This window comes from Miniopterus schreibersii (assembly GCF_964146895.1).
Source record: "Miniopterus schreibersii genome assembly, chromosome: 6".
Classification (NCBI taxonomy): Eukaryota; Metazoa; Chordata; class Mammalia; order Chiroptera; family Miniopteridae; genus Miniopterus; species Miniopterus schreibersii.
Window position 1 is genome coordinate 70159202 of NC_138107.1, and position 20677 is coordinate 70179878.

The following is a 20677-nucleotide window of genomic DNA, read 5'->3' on the forward strand; positions in this document are numbered from 1 at the left end:
GGCAAGGCAATGAGTGAGTTAGCTTTAGGAATTCAGACATAGATATGCTCACAATTGTCCCTCTTAGTCTTCCCAAAGTCTATGGTAGTTAACTATGACTTAGGAACCAAAAAGTATCTATTTAAAAAATCATGCGCTGTTGCCTAACAATTTAAATTTTTGGTGCCCAAACTGAGTGTGTGGTCAGGGCTGCTGGCCCCTTGGGGCTGGGGGGAGGAACGAGGTGGGATTCCAGTTCTAGGAGGGGTTTGTTTGGTCATTCTCAGCAGAAACCACTTAAAAGGCTATATTTGTAAAAATATTTGTATATTTTGCTTTTATAGGAAAAAATTAGAGAAAGCTCTCTAAATATTAAACAAAATTCAATAGTTTAATTTTTAAAATGTACTTTTCCTTAGAGAATTTTCACATAATTAAGTAAATATACTAGACGTAAGATTATTTGACTTCTTTTAACTTGTTTTACCAAGAGTATAGGTTTTTGTGCTAGAAAAGCATGATATGCTTAAGGAACAAAGTGATCATTGTAGCAGTGATGCTTTCCTTTAGAGAGATGGAAATGGTTCCGGAAAGTTCCCACAGCCCATCCACAGCCACTGTTCCTGTCCTCTAGAAAGACTGGGTGATGGAAACTCTGGGGGAAGAAAGTCAGGAAACTGAATGGCATAGGCATTTTGCAACTGCATCACAGCAGAATTTATTAAAGGAAGTGAATAGTGGGTGTTTGTTTTCTTCTGTCTCCCACACAGATGTTGTTGCTTTCCAATTTAAATCTACTTTGAACTTATTTTTTAAAACAGATCTTCTACACATTCAACCAGCACCAAACAACGGTACCCATGGTAGTTTAAACCACCTTCTGAAGGTGCCCTTTTATAAGCCATCCCATGCAGAGGAAGTGTCCAAGTTTTCTGTTTGTGGCTTTACTGTTCCATTGCCCACAGATACTCTAGACTGTTTATGCCCTGAGCTACCAAACGTAAGTAATAACTTTATGGATCTATAAGAATGTAAAGGGGGCGAGCTAATCTATGAGCAGGGTAGCTGAGAACCAGGCTTGTGTTCTAGCCCAGATATTTACTGAGTAAATGTACGTGGGTTCATCTGGAAATGAGAGAGACATCATAAGATTAAGGATGTGAATTTGCTTTGTAAACTGGAAAGCACTATTTGGAAATTGTTAATTCTCTTGTGAGCTAACTGTCCCTAACCATTCAAAACAGTAGAATCCTGGAGCTCTCTTGATTTCCCTCATAAACCATCTCACTTACAGCTTAAGGATCAGATGATCATGGTTGGTTATTTAGAGTAGAAATAGCTGGGAGGGTGCAGGGATTGTGATCTAGTGTCAGGAACACCCGCTGGGGTAGGTGCTGTGGAGTCTACTCAGCAAAAGGCCTAGCATTCAAAGTGGGAGGTGTTCCTTGGGTAACAGTGAAAGCTGCCCTTCAGGCAATACTTCAAAGGCTGGCTGACACACAGTATTGGGAGGTTCATTTTAGTGGGCCTGGTGACTTGCTGGGTTCAGGGGCAAAACTATAGAACCCAGGAGACTTTCAGCAAGGTGAGATTCCAGGGCAAGGAAGGGCCCCACAAAGGCCAGGAGTCTGAACAGGAGCTCAGAATGCAAGGACAAAGCCTACTTGTGAGAATTAGAGCACATGGGTGGGGCTGGGATTTCAGAATGGGATTGGAGCCCAGTTATTAGGAGTCAATGAAGCTAAAACTAATGCAAAGGGGCACTTGCTGCCAAGTTTAAAATGTGGTTGTAGAGCTAAATAAACCACCTGCTGCCTCAGGTAAGAGTTATTCCTTATAGTCAGGAGTCAGCAAAGACTTTATATTCTCTAATCCTCAAAATAAAATTACACCACATAAGTAAATAAATAAATACATAAATAAACAACAGAAAGAAGCGTCAAGGGACAAAAATCCAGTCAAGCTTCCCAATAAAAAGCAAAGATGAGAGTAAGAGTGTGGGTTTCCTACCTACTGCTCCAGATAACCTCAATGGAACTGCCATTTAAAATAATAATAATAATAATAATAATAATAATAATAATAATAATGAAATGTTACAAAGGGGGTGCTTTAGTCCCCATTTTAAAGATAAAGAGGGCTCAGACAAGTTAGATTAATTGTCCAAGGTCCCAGAAGCTTTGTTTATCTAACTGCAAGGCCAAGTTCTTCTCTGTAAAGAATGACCTTTGCTCTTCAAACTCCCACACAAAAGTATTCCAAGGAATAGGACTATATTTCTGAGTTAGTGGCACAACTGCACTTTAAATTCAAGTTGTCTGGCTTCTTTGTTCAGTAGTAAAACATTCATGTTATTACTACAGAAATAATCTTGATCAATTTTTAAAACTTGTTATTATCTTGACTGACGTTTTCCCCTCCTCCCACATTATCTTGCAGGATACTGCTGTAGAGCGGGTGAATCAAAGGCTAAATCTTGCTCGAGATGAAAGTAAGTCCATAGAATGCATGTTAAGTCTTTGATGTTTTGACCTAACAAAATACAGAATTATCTTTTTGGAATTCTTTAAAATAAGCTCACAGGGAATTTTGCACATAAAGATTTTATTGCCAGTGTAAGGAGGTAAAAACAAAAACAAACCCAGAACTAATAACAACAATAGCAAGCATGGGGTAGTTAGAGTGATTCCAGGAATGTAACAGATTCTATGAAATGGTTGTGCTACAATCCCCTCTTCCTTTCTTAGATGTGAACAAACCAAACTGCCCGGGTTTAGTCCTACTTTCCCTGCTTCCTGGCTGTGTAACCTGGGTCAAATCATTTAACCTCTCTATGCCTCTGTCTCCTCATCTATAACAATAGTATCCACCTCATGTAGTTATTAGAAAGAGTTAAACCATGGAAAGAATTTAGGACAGTGCCTGGCCTAGAGCAATGTTATTATATTTTAAGTGTTCTTGTATTAAACTTACTAGGCCTGTTTCATCATTTATAAAATGGGGATACCTACTCTATAGAGCTGTTTTGAAGATTAAATGAACTAATATATGTGTGCACATAGAATAGTGCCTGGCACATAGTAAGAGTTCAGTAAGTATGTTGGTTGTTTCATAATCTTTCTAATCTGCTAAGTGTTATTCCATGGCAGAAATACCCCCCAGGTTTTTAAACTATCAATAATTGATATATTTTTAGATTAAAATAGCAAATAAATAAATAAAAATACATTAGGACATACCTATTATAAAATTCTAATATCATTCCTGTGACAATTATTAGAGTAGATTATCTTTGTACTTTTGGTTTTGAGGTTTTATCTCTTCAAATATGCCCTTGAGCTGTTAACTGCTTGGCTAAATTATGTATCTAAGTCTTAGTTTTGTAATTGTAAAAGAGAATAATAACACCTACTCATAGGGTTGCTGTAATTATCAAAAGAGGTTAAATATGTAAAATATTTATTAGAGTACCTGACACTTAATAAGCCATCTGAGAATGGTAGTTATTACACATAGAAGCATTTTCTAATTTCACAAGTATTTTTATTTTGTTGTTTTTATTTTAGTAACAGCAACGGAGAAACTAAACTTGCCATTTGGGAGGCCCAGGGTTATGCAGAGGAACAAGGAACACTGTCTCCTTTATCACAGGGAGTATGTCAGTGGATTTGGCAAAACTATAAGGATGCCCATGTGGAGCTCATATACAGTCCCCAAACCGGTACGTTCCTGTGTCCATTGATCCATGCGAGTTGGAAAAAATTGGTAGTTCTCTAATATTTTAAGACTTGAATTTTGATTTTCAGTGGAGATCCCAAAGGGATCGCACTGGCCTGTGTCTTGTAAGAAAATGCCCCAGGTACTGCTTAGAGATATTTATAGGTACTGTGTGGGTGCAAAAGAGGAACACATTGTGCTTAGACTGGAGAAATTGTTTACAGGCCAATTGGCCAATTGGTAAAGCAGATAGAAGAGAAGATTTCAAAGAGAAGCAACAGGAAGTACAGAGACACACTATTCATTTTGTATACGCTAAGTACAGGGTGGGGCAAACGTAGGTTTACAGTTGTTCATATGGAACATGATGCAATAATAAAGAATGAATGATGCAAGAATAAGCTCTGTGTTTCACGTACTCACAACTGTAAACCTGCTTTTGCACACCCTGTATGTGGTGGGTGTACCTAGAAGGTGGTGGTAACTAGATTATAAAGACGATGCTTTCTATCTGCCATGTACTATGGTAGGCACAGGAACACAGGGTGAAGAAGAGGTAGTTCTTCCCTGAAGGGTCCAGTAGGTCATGCTAGACTTGCATGGGTAGGTGATCCGCGTCACAGTTCTCTCCAGACTGAAGCTGAGAACCCAGCTGTTCAAATCTTCTTCCCTCTTCATTACCTGGCAAACTCATTTTCAATAAATGACAGGGACATTTGACTACTATAAGCAAGAAAATATTAGATCTCTACCTTATACCATGTACAAAATTAAATTGCTGGTAGATTTATAGACCTAAGTGTGAAGAGCAAATTTAAATTTTTAGAGCAAATTTAAATTTTCCTTTGTGCATATCTTTATAACCTTGAAATAGGGAAGGATTTCTTAGGACACGGAACAAGAAAAGGTACAGAGGAAATAGATTAATTTGACTATATTAATGTGTGACAAAAAGGCAGAGTTATGGATGGGGCAATATATTTGCACTGCACATAAGAAACAAGATGAGGATCCAGAATAGTAATTAGGATCTAGAATAACTAATAAATTTCTACCAATAATCAAGAGAATGACAAGTATCTTACTTAATAAGTGAGCAGAGGATATGAGCAAAGCAATTAAACTTCATTTGCAATCAGAAATGTAAATTAAAGCAAAAGTCAGAGTGCAAAAATTTAGTTCAAACACTCCTTCACAGCAGGGATAGTTTTATTTAACATAACCCCAGCACGTTGGAGTTGCCCAGTAAATGCTTAAGGAATAAACGCATTAGATGAATTAATCCCAACCATTGTTTTTGAAGACTTAAAGACAAAGCAGTGTTTTCAACCAGAAGGGTAAAGAAATCATCAGGAAGCTGTTTGCATGGAGAAAAGCTTAGTGTTTTAGATCCAAAGATTCTGATGACAAACCTCAACCTATTACTGTTCTTGCTAAGGGCACAGACGTTCCGCTTCTTTTACGGAAGGGAAGTGATTGGTTGTGTCTGGTTTATTTACTCTTGTTCCAATTCAAGATTTTTGGAGAAAATAAGCATGGCTTCCCACTGCTAATTCGAGCTTTGTGTGCTCCGAAAGCCAGTTGTGCTGCTGACAATGGCTTAATTGTTGTCAGTGGGAGAAGAGCATTAATGTTGATTCCTGATATGGGCAAATATTTTACAGTTACCTGAGTTCCTATGTATGGTTAATGGTGAAGGTGTTTAGGATAGGCCTCCCCAAGATATACTGCTTTGACGTGAATTATTTTGAGCCGAAGGCAATAGAGACCCTGCAAGCTTATGAGGAACTTTCCCTTAAAGAACTTAAATTAGGTGTCTTGTCCATAATAAGAGTTATCACCAGAACTTCTTATGACCTATCTATAGAGCAGGGCAAACTTCTAATTACTGAACATGTGCCCTTATCATCCTGTGAATTACCTTCTTCCCCTCTGAAGCCCCAAGGTGTCTTATCTCATCCTGAGCTCAGAATGCCGTATATATCCCATTTTCCCTTTCTGTCTCTGAACCTCTTCATGTATGTGGAGTTCCCATATGGATGTGATTAAATTTGGTTATTTTTCCCTTGTTAATCTGTCTCCTGTAGATTTAATTATCAGATCAGCTGAAAGAACCTAGAAGGGTAAAGTTTCTTTCTCCCCCACAATGGCAGCATTACTTACTTATTATGAACAATGTTCAGTTATTTGTAAGTTTCTTGTGAAACATAGTGTGAAGCATACTAAGAAATAACAATATGAAGTTATTTATTCCTTAAAATACTATCTATTTGCTTTTGTTCTTGAGAGGGGCACCATTTTCAAGGCCAGTTTTATTATCCAGTTCTCTATTTTGAAAAACCCAGGTACCGGGTGTCTTGTGGAATGTTTCTGTTTTTAATACTTTCCCCTGCTGTCTCACATTCCTGAATTTCCATGAGTTTTAGCGGAAACCAAAAGCGGAGAGATTTTAAGTGGACTCAGACTAGGAGTTTAGTACAATTCTCTTTTGTTATTATTTTAAAACTAGCTTCTTTGTTACCAAAAGCTCCTGTCCTTTCACTGATCCCACAGAGCAACTTGTGTATTTCTCCCTACATGTGACAGGATGGAATTCTAGCAATTTTCTGCTTTCTAATTCAGAAATTACTCTGTTAGTATGTTGTGGCTCAAGAAAATTACATACAGGGATGTTTTGAGATTCACATAAAAATGTTGTAAATCAACTCTGTGTTTGAAAAATCAGACTTTAAATAAGCACTTTTTTGGAACATGGGCCCAATTGGCTTGCGCCTTTTTTTATGGAGCTTTTGTTTTTCTGTGGTTTAGGTGGGTTTTTCTAATTGTTGTTGTCATCTCAGAAGAGTTCTGGGGGGATAGTTGTGATTTGAAATCATGGTTCTACAACTGCTTCAAAACCATTAAAAATGATCAGGCTGTACGTGGGTTTTGCTTCTGGGCCAACTTAATAGGAAGATGTGAACTGCTTTTTCTGTTGTTAGGTGAAAAATTGAAAATAAGAGCAATAATTATTATGATTATTTAGAATCTATACTTTATATATATTTTTTGCCTTTTCATTGTTTTTAATTGAATTTATTGGCATGACATTGGTTAATAACATTATATAAGTTTCAGGGGTACAATTCTATAATATATCATCTGTATATTGTACTGTGTGTTCATCACCCCAAGTCAATTTTCCTTCCATCCCCTTTACCCCCTCTTACCTCCCCACCTACTATACTTGCTAAACTTAATATGAAACCAGAGGGCTTTTTCAGAGAAGAAAATCTAGCACATTTTGAAAAATCTCTCCTCTCTCTTTATTTTTATATGTATATATCTCCCAGTCATTGAATTTTTAAAAAGCCTTTTTTGTTTCTAAAGCTTGTTAGCTCCAATATTATAAGTTATCACCCAATTGTGTTTTGTGAGTCTTTAAAAACTAGGGACATTACTATGTAAAGGTTTTTATTTTTACCTATAAGAAATATTGTCTCTATAGAAAAAAGTCACATTTCATGATGAGAAAAATAATTAAAAATGTATACAGTTCTATTATCCTACCATAAGGCAAGATCATAACTAGCTAATCTTCAATAACTTTTAGCTTTTACATTCAGTTTATAGGTAAAGAGAGCCTATGACTTCAATAGAAATAATTTTATTCCCCTTTCAAGTTTTATTTGACCCCCCTGCCAGCTTAGAAATGAAAGCTCCTCAGCTTCCTGTCTGTGCTCATCAGGGACTTCTCTTGAAGAATTTTGAGAGTTCAGGTTTTACCTGAGTGTCTGAGTTCTATTTATTGTTTTCTTGACTTTCTATCCCCTGGCTTAAAAAAATTTTAAGAACTTCTGAAAAGGTGGCAAGATTGAAGCTGTTTACGTGTGTGGGGGCTTGGGGGCGGGGAAGGATAGGGGGTTGTGGGTAGCCCAAGACTCAGAAGTGACGTGAATTTACCTCCCCTCCACCCTCCTAGAGGGCCGCCTATTCCGTAATCTTACCTTTGTAAAGGAGGCCACGTCCTGTCTTTCTTAGTCTTGATGCTTATTGTATTTCGGGGTTCAAGTTTGGTATGTAAGAAACAAGATTTTTCAGTTAGCACAAAACACATAACCTTTTTTAGTACTTCCTGCTAATTCTGTCCTGGTCCATTTTCCCCAATCCAAAACTCTGTGCCACTTTGAGAAAAGAGTAAACATTTGGCTTAACTAATTGTTTGAGCCCAACTTTCACAGCTGCAGTCTCATTAAAAATTATAATAAACTCTCTTCCTTAACATTTTTATAATTTTAACTGTTCAATACAGCCATTTCACTTCTCTTACATTATGGAAAATGCATCTATGGCTACATTTATGTATTGTACATTTCTTCAAGTAAAACTTAAGTAAACACAGAAAGTGTTAGAATAAAATGATAAAGGTGTGTGATAGGAAACATCCACTCACAGTATTCTGGCCGTCTATGGGGCTGACTCATTTGGCAATCAATAGTCCTGGTTCTCCTATTTTACAATATCTTTATGTGTCCACTTACGCCAACTAAAGAAACTTGGTCATTCAGAACTGTTTGCTATGATGGATTATTTTGAAAGAATATAAACAAATGTTTTTAGTTTCCCAGTGTCTGCCACTAGGAGAGTGAAATAAATGGTGAGAGCTAATCCACTGCCTCTAACACAAATATCTTCATATTTCTTGGTTTGCTTCTTGTTTTGGTGGATTATATCACTCAGGGGCTTCCTGAAAAAGGAAGAAGAGAAAATACATTTCTGAGACTTTATGTGTCTCAAAAGGTTCTATGTACATGCTTATTTTATGGTTTAGCTTTAGAATTTTAGAAATAATTCTTTTTTCAAAATTAATTGGACATTAGACTTCTGGACTGATCCTCTAATGTTTTTACATGTTCCCTGCTTTTTTCCAATCTCTTGTCTTTAGTTCAACTTTTTGAGAGACCTTGGCAACTTCATCTTATGGATCTTACTGAATATTTATTTTTGCTGTCATACTTCTAAATCCCAAGAGCTCTTTATGTGATCTCTTTTCTATTGATTTCTGTTCCTTCTATGTGGTTGCTGTAAATACTCTCATCTCTTTGAGGAGCTAGTTTTCCTCTGCTCTCTGCATTGTCTCTTTTTCTTCTTGGTGAGTCCTCCCACCCCCATGAAATGTCCAGTGGTCCCTGGCTTCTATTTTAATGGTGAGGCACTGAGCTGTGTGGCTGGGCTCACCAGCTGATAGGCTTTGCTATAGGTTAATCAGGATGGGAACCAGACATTGTGTTGGGGATTCCCAATTGTAAGTATTTAGTTTCCCTTTTAGGCTGGTTTATTTTCCAAAATGGGAATCTTTTAATCTGACCCATGATATAAGATTGGCAGGCTACATAGGGACAGTGAGACTGCGGGAATCTTATCATTCAGTATAGAGATTTTTATTTAATTTTTATTTAATTCCATTGCTTCACTCTCCAGTGAGTGAAGGTTCTGTTTAGCCTCGTCTACAGAATTTCAACCTGTACTCTTCTTCCCAGCCCTGTCCACATCCCCTGTCCTAAAGAGACATCACGCTCTACCTTGGGGTTCTGCAGTAGGAATCTGCTTCTTTGTGCTTTCCCTAACCATAGACTTTCAGTTGTAGGTGTTACTGGTCTACTAAGTCAGGTTACAATTGTAAACAGATATGTTTATCTGATTTCCACTTTTGAAATGTTCTCATCACCTCTTACGTATCTTCATTATTACTGTCCTTTTAATAGGATTTTCAGAAGGGAGCAGAGAGAAGTGTGTTCAATCAAGTTGAGAGGCCTACTCAGTTGCATTATGGTGTTTTCCAACTGAACTGTTGCAGTATGTTAGGGGGTCCATTCTCTGCTTGGCTTTCCTCAGACTTCCCTTATCTTAATCTCCGACCTGTTCTATATCCCATCATGGTATTCTCTGTCTATGAATAGCACACAGTGTACATTGCCTTTTCCTTTGTGAATTGATCTTGTATATTTTATTTATTTTTTTCTCAACTTTATTGAGATATAATTGACTTATAACATTGTGTAAGTTTAAGGTGTTCAATGTGAAGATTTGACAAATGCATGACTGCCACATACATTTTAGGCACCATAGCTAATTTTTGCTTTTAGCACAGTGCAATAGATAAAGGAAGGATATCGTAATTTAATATTCTTTATTATAAGTTATAAAATTTGTTAAGAAATATATACATTGTAGGCAGTTGAGGGCATATAAATAAAAATCTCTGAAAAAAAAATAGCAAAGTGTTTACTTATGATTATATGCTAATCATATATAATGATAATTTAATGCTATATTACCTTCAATACTGGGGTTAACACATTTATAGGATGCTTACTAATGAATAAATTATGGTATTAGTCTTTAAAAAGAGTTACAAAGGAAACTACTTTTTAAATTCTTATCTTTCATGGTGAATAAAGCATAGCTAAAATTTATTGAAATCCCCAAATAAGTAAGGTTAGACAACTTACAGCTTCTTTGAATTAATCTTAGATTCATTAGAAGTTCTTGCTCAATTGAAGAATAATATCCTTAGTTTAATATGTATTTTTTTCCAGTTTATATTTCACCACTTAAAGTTAGATCACGAAAAGGACTTTGGTTTTTAGCAGTCGTTCCCATATTCCTCTGCTCTCAATTCAGGCTTTATACCACAAATATTCCTTTCCAAGGTGTATCTGATTTGCCCTCCTGCTGTCCCCAACCAGAGGGAACCACAGAAGAAAACATTGCTGAAGGCATCCATTTCCATTGCTTGCGTAGACCTGATTCACTAAGAAAATAGGAAAAAGGTTAAATGAAAAACATTCTAGGGAAGTTACAAACCATATAAGGTGATGGGTGAGCCACAGCTGTGGGCGTAATTTTTTTTTCTCTCTTCTCTCTTTCAACAGGGAGACACATCACCTCTTCCTCCCACTGCCCCAGACTGTCTGCGGGCTGATGTCAGGGTTGCTCCTTCTGAGAGCCAAAAATGTTCCTTCTATTTACCACACAAGAATATCACCCACGGCTTCCTCTATCCTCCTGGTTGGTATAACTCTTTTTTAGAGCAGCAGCTTAGAAAGCCCTCATCAGCTGGATGTGGGCATGTGCCTTAAACATATACTCGCCAGGGAAACTATCTGCTTGGGCTGGAGTGGCTGCCCAGGAGGCTTCCAGTGGTTGCGGGCTGGCCTGAAGCAGCGCAGCAGCTACAATAAAGACTAATAAATGTTGCAGCGGGAACCGCATCAGCTCTAATCTGGCCCAGATGTTCAGAAAGTTCGGCAGGTTTAAGTTTAATTTTAAAACGGAAGATTCTTTGGAGAAGGGCACAAGCGTCTAAAAAAACATTTTTTCTGGCTGCTGCCCCAGCTAAGGACGGCATCGAGAATGCAACTGTGCCTGTGAAAAGAAATCTGGCTGGAATTAAGGCCTCTCGCTCACGCTGTATATCCAACAGTTTCAAACTGTGGATTAAGGACCCGAATGAATTTAAGGTTTCTTTTTTTTTTTTTTTTTTACACAGCGTTTCTCTTGGGAACATGCAAATGCCAGTGTGATTTTTGTAAAACTCACCTCTCTTCCCTGTTCATCAGGAAATGTCATTTTCATGAGCTCAGCTATGGGATTTTCAATAATTTCAGCTTCTGGGAATGGGTTTACTCCTGATATTTGGTTTCATTTCTCTGGAAGCCATGACCAAACAGGTCAATTTAGAGATAATTTCTAGATTCTGAGGTTCATAGTCAAGGGAAAAAGGCTTAATGACAGCAAGTAGCATTACAATGTAAACTTCTAACACAGAATTAGTATAAATAAATTGATATAGCTTATTAAAACATCTAGAGATAATTAGAGCTACCAAACTTATGCAAACCTTAGGATAAGCCCCAAAGACTTGTGGCAATTAATAAAAAAATTTTGATTGGCATATAAAATTGTATCTGTAAAGCCATGGGATGTTGGTTGATACATATATATATATTTGCCTCAACAAGGGAATGACATTATAACTAAACACCTTGTCTTAAAAATATTAAGGATAAACTGAAACCTTCTAACTCTCCACTATAAATTCTGTTAAAAATTCCAGAGCCAACCATTGGTAATGTCCTGAGCAGTCTTCATTGAGTTAAAACTCACTTTCTTAAGAAAATTTTATTTTGGAAGAGTATTTTGGGTTAAATTTTTATTTTGTGCATATTCAAGAACTATGCATTCATATTGATATTACACTTGTTTCCTAGAGCTGGTGTAACAGACTTGGTGGCTCTAAAACAACTGAAATGCATTCCCTCACAGTTCTGGAGGCCTGAAGTCCAAAATCAAGATGTCAGCAGGGCCATGCTCTGTCTGAAGGAGAGAATATAGAGGAGAATTCTTTACCTCTTCCAGCTTCTGGGGGCTCCAGGTGTTGCTTGGCTTGTAGTCGTATCACTCTTATCTCTGCCTTGGCTTCACATGGTCTTCTCCCCTTAGTGTCACCTCTTCCCAACCTTCTTCTTTTTATAAGGATGCCAGTCATTGGGTTTAGAGTCCACCCTAAATCCTAGATAATTTCATCTTGAGACCTTTAACTTAATTGCATCTACAAAGTTTTTATTTTCCTACCTATCACATTTGCAGGTATAGGAAGGTTAGGACTTGGACATATCTTTTTGAGGGTCATCATTTAATCCACTACAGGTATCAAGTGCATAAAACTGCCTACATTATTGATGGCCCCTATTGGAGAGTACTTAGTATTTTTAAAAATATGTTTTTATTGACTTTTAGAGAGAGAGGAAGGGAGAGGGAGAGAAACACTGATGTGACAGAGAAACATCGATTGGCTGCCTGCCCCAGGCACCTTGTCTGGAGATTGAGCCCACAACCTGGGCATGTGCCCTGACTGGGAATCAAACCCACAACCTTTCAGTGCACAGAATAATGAATGCTCAACCAACTGAGCCACACCAGCCAGGGCCACTTAGTATTTTTATCAGTACTGTTAATTTACATTAGCATGTAATAGTAATTTGCCTATTATGTAGTAGTATGTCATATTTTCTCTTGTAGCTAGATTTAATAAAATTCATTTGTTTTGCAGCAAACAGTAGAACTTCTGATAGTAAATATGATGCATTAATTACAAGTAATTTGGTCCCTATGTATGAAGCATTCAAGCGTAAGTATATACTTAGATTATTAATTTAAAAACACCTAAGTGACTCTATAACTTTACACACTGAACACATCTTTTATTATACTTTGTTCCTAATATTGAGTCATCTCATTTTAATATTTTAAATACAGGACTAGGAATGATCTCTCACATAATTTCTTTGTAACTTACTTAACCTTTAGGTGACTTGTTGCTAAAATTTTGATAATTTGTTTTTTATCCTAATTTAACTGTAAAGAGCTATTCACAAAACAAAATTTTACTGACACTATAAGTAAATGAAAGGTGTTTATCCCTAGAGTAATAAGGCAGTATGTGCATTCTGACCATTTTTTAAATACTTACTGTCTCCAAAGCAACTCAGCCCTGGGGAGAAATTTGGAGCCATATTTTATTGTAATTTCAAGGCTGTACTACATTCACAACAAAGAGCTTTTATCAATGTGTCTACTTATTTTTGTTGCATGGACTATTTTGCAGAATTACCCAATCACCACTGATAATTATTAAAGCAGAATTTGATGCTATTTAAATTTACGTGTGTTATAATAGAAAATATTTCCATGTTCAATAGGGGTAGATATTTTTAACACCTTATTCTTTTATTTTTAGAAATATGGGATTATTTCCACAGTGTTCTTCTTGTACAACATGCCTTGGAAAGAAATGGAGTAAATGTCATTAGTGGACCAGTATTTGATTATAATTATGATGGTCATTTTGATGATCCAAGTGAAATTACAGAGTAAGTAATTTGAAACCAAATGGACTTTTTGATTTAGCAGTTGGGCATCATGAGGGGAAGCCTCAATATTTTAAACAAAAGCTCAGTATTCTAAATATTACATAGTATATTTGTATAAAGATGTAATTGTTGAATGTTTTTAACTCATCTATCTAAATATTTAGCAAAAATTTTATATGCCAAAAATTTAAACTAATGGACAAAGAAATAATGATGTCTAGGGAAAGTTTAGCAAAATTTATATTGGAAAAATTTCTAAACTAATGGGCAAAGGAAATCTGTGATTTTGTAAAGATTAAGGAGATGGGGAAAACACTGTATTACTGATAAATATAGAACCAGTCTAGCAATAAATTAAAAGAAACAAGTAGTAACAATTCATAATATTGTCCAATAGTAGATGATTCATAAAAGTTTCTCCCAGGAGAGGGTGTAGGCTTCATGTTGAAAACTAGTCCTACTTAACTACATTTTTGTGCTAAACCTGGTCATAATAGGTTGCTAAAAATTACCTTTGAATGCAGCTTAGAGGAATAGAGAGATTTAGAAGTTTCATCCATTATTTCTCTTTATTATCAAAATGTATAAAGGGCCAAACTAAATGACTGAATTGTCTAAGCCTAGATTATGTAAGTAAGCAATGATTTCTGCCTATACTTCTGATAAAGTAATGTATATGACTGCTACGTGTGCGGCCCTTTTCTATTTTGTTTGCCTTAGCCTTATTTTAGTGTGTATTGATCCTATATTTCACCATTTAATAATTATGCACACACTTTGATAGCACTTTATTACATGCCAGTTGCTTTTCTAAGCAATTACATCTATTTCATTTAATCCACATAACATCCTGTGTTAGATTCCATTAGCCCCCATGTAGAGATGAAGAAACTGAAACACAGAGAGATTAAATAACTTGTCTGCGTTCCACAACTAAGTGGAAAGGCCAGAATACAAAGCCAGACAGTCTAGTGCTGAGTCCATGCAGAAATTCTAAGTCACAGTAATACGTTATTAATTATACCAGCTCATATTCCTTTTAGAGGACTCATACTAATAGCTTAAATTTATTTTGCACTTAAAACTTCCAAAAGCACTTTCATGTTTGTTATCTGAAATGAAAGGACCATCACATCAGTGGTATGGATTTATCCCCATTTCTACACTGTGAAGCTGGTACACAGGATCATTTCCATGTTAAAGTTGAGGAAACTTAGTAAATCACAGAATGCCAGAGAATTAGAACACATCCAAATATCCAGTGGGAGTGTATAGCTAGAATTGAAATCTAATCGGGGCTCCTCTCCCAGCCCCTGCTCTTAGACAATGTCACTATGAAGTATAGAGTCAACCAAACTAGGAAATGCAGGAGGCATAAAAGCATGCTCTGCTTTTCTTTGTATTCTAATGTTTCCCCATCATGTTAAAATAGCCAAGCTTTCACTTCTATAAATCTTTGTTCTGGCTCATTGACGTCTAAAAGTATGTGATACGTTTTTGTACTTTCTATTAATTTACTTTCTTTTATTATACTTTTACCTTGGCATTTCTTTAAAAATAAATAAAGGCATTTATAATCTTTAGAAGTAAATGTATAATAACGTCAAATCTTTTCAATTATGTTTTTAGATATGTAGCCAACACCAGTGTTCCCATCCCAACACACTACTTCGTGGTGCTGACTAGCTGTAAAAATAAGACCTACACCCCCAACGCCTGCCCCGGGGGGCTGGACGTCCTGTCCTTCATCATCCCTCACCGACCTACCAACGTGGAGAGCTGCCCTGTGAGTATGCTCCCGGAGAGTCCCTGGGACCTAAGGAAATGATCAGTCAGAGCTCATCTGGGCTCTCATAAAAGAGGTTCTGACTACAATATATTCTTTTAAATGTTTCATGGGTAGAGTTGTATGGAAAATAACCTCATTTAAAAATTTTCCCTAGACTATTAATCTTTATGTAATTAATAACAATGAGAACATGTATGTGCCTGCATGAACATGTGTTTATATATGCATATCTTATGTATTTTATCTATACATTTTATTCACACTCACTAACAAGGGAAAGGGTGGTATCTAATTAATATTTTGATTCTGAGCACAAACTTTAAGGTTTTATCCCAAAGTTGACACTAGATTAATGTTTCTTGAATAAATGTATAAGTATAAAAACTTCATCAACTTGAAACATGAAGTCTGAAATTAAATATACATATCTATCTATATCTATCTGTATCTATATCTACCTATCTGTATCTCTATATCTGTATTTATATCTATCTATCCACATACAAAATAAGTTAGTTCAATTAACATTCCTTTTCTAACATCATGCATTAGTCCACCTCAAAATCTTTCTGGATCAAGGCAAATTATAGGTAAATAGTTACTTCAACTTGCATATATGTTCTCTATAGAAAAAAACATATGTATCCTGATCATTGTGTTTTACTGAAGTTGTTCAACAAATATACAGAGCACCTACTAAATGCACAGTATTGTAATAGAAACTTTTTAGAATGCTTTAAGGAGGACTACATTGTCCTTGCTCTTAAGAAGTTTGTATATAACTTTGATATACAAATGAGATACATAAATGAAACATAAATATAAATGAAATAGAGACATGTAAATGGGTCAGTAGATAACAGAAGAATTATTTTTCAAATTGAAAATGAAGAGATGTTACAAAGTTAGGATTATTTGTCAATTAAGGACTTAGTGTTTCAAACTCAGAACACATTTGGCTGAAGTAATCAATAGGGGTTATATAAAATGTGGTGGGAGTAGGGCTGGGCCCTGAAGGATGGGCGGAGCGTGAGCAGATTGAGAGGATTAGGAAGAATTTTACAAGAAGGGAGTGGAGCATAGAGAGGATTTGGTAATTTATTGGATGCAAGAGCCAAAGGAAAATAGAGAGAGACTTAAAGATGAATCAGAGGTTTTAAATGCAGATAATTAGGAAAATGAAAGAGGAAATTAGGAATGAGAACTATTTGGGCAGGTAGATAGGATAATTAAGTTCAGGCATGTCCAGTTTGCAGAAACAGGCATTCACATGGAAAATCTCAGGTTATTAGACTGGAAATTAAAGCTTAGGTTCTAGGCCAGATTGGGATTCACCTCTGTTCGTTCAGGTGTTCACCTCATAACTGCCTTCTCTATCCTATGTACTATGGGAGGTACAGAGATACATCAGACATGAATTCTATGAAAAGGGGCTCATCATCTAGCACTTAGAAGCCTAGTGAAACAGAAGAAGTGATAAGTGGCACAAAGTGGGAGAGACCAGATTGTTGTAGGATTTCAAAGGACATAGTTCCTGGTGGGGCAGGTGACATTTTAACAGGGTTTGAAGGTAGGATTTGAACTTGAGTGTTTGAATAGTTTTTTAGTGATTAAAGATGAAGGGCAAAGGTTAGAAACTACACACTGGGTCACTCATAGTTCTAGAGTGAGAAAGAGTTTCCAAACAAGATGCTCTCAGGTGTTGTCTAGTTGAGTCACTTTCTATTTCTCTTGTCAGAATTTTATTTAGTTGAGACAGGGGTAAGCCATTACTCTTCACTTCCAGTGACAGACATTGGTGACTGAAAGAAAGAGAGAGGGTGGTGCTCTTTACCCCTGAATCAGGAGTAGATAGTTGTTTATCAGAGGGGTTCTAGGTAGCCATTATGGATTGATGAGAATGGGTGTGCAAGGAAGAAACTATTTGCTATCCTTGGTCTAGGCCCTTATAGCCTTCTATCAGGACTTTTGAAAATGAATTTTAAGTAGCTTCATTATCTTCTGTCTTCCCTCTTCCCTTTCACCTCTGTACACCACTACAAACTTACTTAAAATTTAGTTTTTTATTATCACATACTTTCTTATCCCCAAACTTTCTTTTTCTTTTAAAATATAAATATATATATATATATTGATTTTAGAGAGAGAAAGGGAGAGGGAGAGAGATAGAAACATCAATGATGGGAGTCATTGATTAGCTGCCTCTCACTCGCCCCCTGCTGGGGAATGAGCCCCAAACCCAGGCATGTGCCCTGACCGGGAATTGAACCTTGGCCTTCTGGATCCTAGGGTGATGCTCAACCCCTGAACCATGCCTGGCCGGGCCAACTTTATTTCTTTACCTCAAATAAAAAACAAAAAAACAAATGAACACAAATCTCCCAGCCTGTACCTTGCTGATCCAAATTCTGGGCCAATTGAAGTCCATGAAATTACTTGGACACATCTTGAGTTTCCCCTACCTCAACGTATTGCTCATGCTCTTCTCTCCTAGAATGCCCTTTTATTTCCCATCTGCTAAAAATTCTAGTTATACCTTTATTCAAGGTAAAGTAGAAATTAGAGATAGATTTGGTATTAAACCCTGGAAGTTAAATAAGATCAAATTGAGGGAAGTATCTATACTTCCAGAATAGAAAAAACTAGACTCAGTTGAGGAATTAGAAGGTATCATCAAACAAGTACGTAGTGAGAACTATGGAAATAAAAGGAGGAACTTTCAGAAGCTTGGGGTAATCAACTAATTGAGAGATTGGAAAAGAAAACAAAAACACTCAATTAGGTCTTCCTTCACAAAGCAATTTTGTTAGTGTGGTGGCAACAATAACCAGACTGTAAATGGTTAAGGAGAGAGAGTAAGAAGGTGGTTGGGAGAAAAGTACTGAAACTGAGATGGTCTCAAAAAACTAATAAGTGAGTTGTATTTGGGGGATATTAAACACTTCTATTTAAGTAATAGTTCTAACATATATAATCAAATATAGTCAAAAGCATGTATTTAAATATAGCTCATAAATCTGTGTATATGCAAGACTGCTATCCTGTCTGGATGCACTGGTGCAACTAGAGGAGTGTCTGTAGCTGGGCCTCTTCAGATTGGTTGGTGCTGGTGAGCTCTCTGATATCAAAGAGCTTGAATACTATCCCTGCCTAGGAGCAGTTTTGTGTTTTACTTTAAGTTCATTTAATTGCAGTTTTAAAGGAGGGAAGACTGTCAGGTGTTCCATAAACATTTAGTTGGATGGATACCAAATAATCCAGGAGAGAGAAGAGTAATATAAACTCAGCGGGAGAAAACTTGATGAAAAAAGTAATGAAAAATATTAAATGCTACCGAAATGGGAAATAGTAAAGGCAGGGGAAAAAATGAATTAGAATCCTATTGGAAATATGAGCTTTAATTGGTACACTGCATATTTATTTTAAAAAAATATCTTACATTATGAATCTCACACAGCGAAATGCTTTAGTGGTTAGGAACAAAAGTAATTTCCTCTCACACTTCCCTGGGCTCAAAGAGTAGCTGCCTGTTTTGAGCATGCATATTTAAAAAACAAGGACACCACTGTGCTGAAGTCAAATGAGACTTATTAAAACACGCTCATCTAAGTAAACAAACTTTTAAGCTTTCTTACTTTTAAAAATTTAACTGAAAATTATCAAAATTATATGAATATTAGAAAATTAATAAATAAAGAATATGGAATTTCATAGAAATCCATGGCTCTAAATTACTGAACTTACTTTTACATAGTAAAAAACCTATTAGAAGTCAAATGGCCAAGAAATATCTGAAACGATACCTACCTGCAATAACGCAGGGATAAAACACTACTTCACACCATGGTTTAGGAAGGGTGAGGGAAGATAGAAGTTATCCCCCACTGCCAATGGAAACACAAATTGGAATAAACACTTTGAGGAGTGTTAGGCTTATATATGGTAAAGTTAAGGTTTCGTGGACTCTGACCGAGAAATCTCATGTTCTTGAACACAAGAGGCATGTGCCAAGTCATTCATTACAGTATTATTTATAATGCCCCAAATACTATCAATATGGCAATAAAAAAAATAAACTGTGCTACCACAAAATATAGCTACAAGCAGAGGATTTAACTAGATCTAGATATATCACTATAAATAGGTTACAAACACAATGTTGAATGAAAAAGTAATTTTTGAATACCACTTTTATCACTTACGTAAATTTGAAAACTCATAAATCAATAGTATACATTGTATATGGATATGCACAGACTCAATTCATATTGACTCATAAAATAATGAGCTCTGAGTAGAGGAACATTGGGGACTTAACTTCATCTGTAACGCTTCATTTTTTAAAAAAAAGTTACATCTGAAGTGGATATAAAAATGGCTAAACTTGATGACTTTTTGGTTATCTGTATTTGTTATAATATTCTTTGTACTGTTTTTATTTTAATAAACAACAAAATTTAGCTGTGTCAAATTAAGATTTCAGGTAGCAAATACCACAGAAACAAATATCAGATTATTACATTGTACACCCGAAACTAATAGAATATTGTATGTCAATTATACCAAAATTTTTAAAAAGCAAACAAAAATCACAGGAAAAAGAACAACTTCTAAGTAATGAAAGATCTTTCTATTAATGAAAAATTATGCCCCATGGAAAAACGGTCTTTTGTTTCTCCCTTTTAGGAGCATAAAGCAACACCGGCTTGGGTTGAAGAAAGGTTGAAAGCGCATGTTGCCCGGGTCCGCGATGTGGAACTTCTTACTGGGCTTGACTTTTATCAGGAAAAAGCACAGCCTGTCTCTGAAATTTTGCGACTAAAGACATTTTTACCCACATTTGAAACCACTGTTTAGCTAAACATATAAAACAATTTTGAGAATATGTAAATGATGTTTTCTGTTGAAGAATCATAAAGTTTTCTATTTTTCCCTAATTCCTCGGAATGCCGTGTTTTATTTTCATTGTTCCACTCTCTCTTTTACTTCTTTCGAAAAATGTATTATTTTAAAGTTACATTTCTTTTGCAGAGACTGAGCTACATTATACCTTCTTTATTATATCTGTTGCCTCGTTTATCATCTTTGACCATGTTTTTCTGCCCAGCATTATCTAAACACAAGGGAGGACAGCAAAAGTAGGTGTCACGTTGGAACCGAATCCATCCGACGATCGGATTTGTCACAAAACTTCCTGCATTTGGCAATTAGGCAACATTTATTAAAATAAAAAATGCACATTATGTTCATTCAGTAATTTCACTTGTAAAAACTGTGC

General features: G+C 36.1%; 1 protein-coding gene across 1 annotated transcript in view; it reads left to right on the top strand.

Moving 5' to 3' along the window:
- Nucleotides 1–20461, top strand: part of ENPP3 (ectonucleotide pyrophosphatase/phosphodiesterase 3) — a 66507-nt gene extending 46046 nt beyond the window's left edge. Inside the window, exons 18-25 of the mRNA XM_081139996.1 lie at nt 801–979; nt 2419–2470; nt 3546–3700; nt 10611–10746; nt 12791–12868; nt 13478–13610; nt 15240–15396; nt 20086–20461. Of these exons, the coding sequence (XP_080996122.1) occupies nt 801–979; nt 2419–2470; nt 3546–3700; nt 10611–10746; nt 12791–12868; nt 13478–13610; nt 15240–15396; nt 20086–20256 (1061 nt within the window). The 3' untranslated portion in view covers nt 20257–20461. The remainder of the gene's footprint in view (nt 1–800; nt 980–2418; nt 2471–3545; nt 3701–10610; nt 10747–12790; nt 12869–13477; nt 13611–15239; nt 15397–20085) is intronic.
- Nucleotides 20462–20677: the final 216 nt, after the last annotated feature.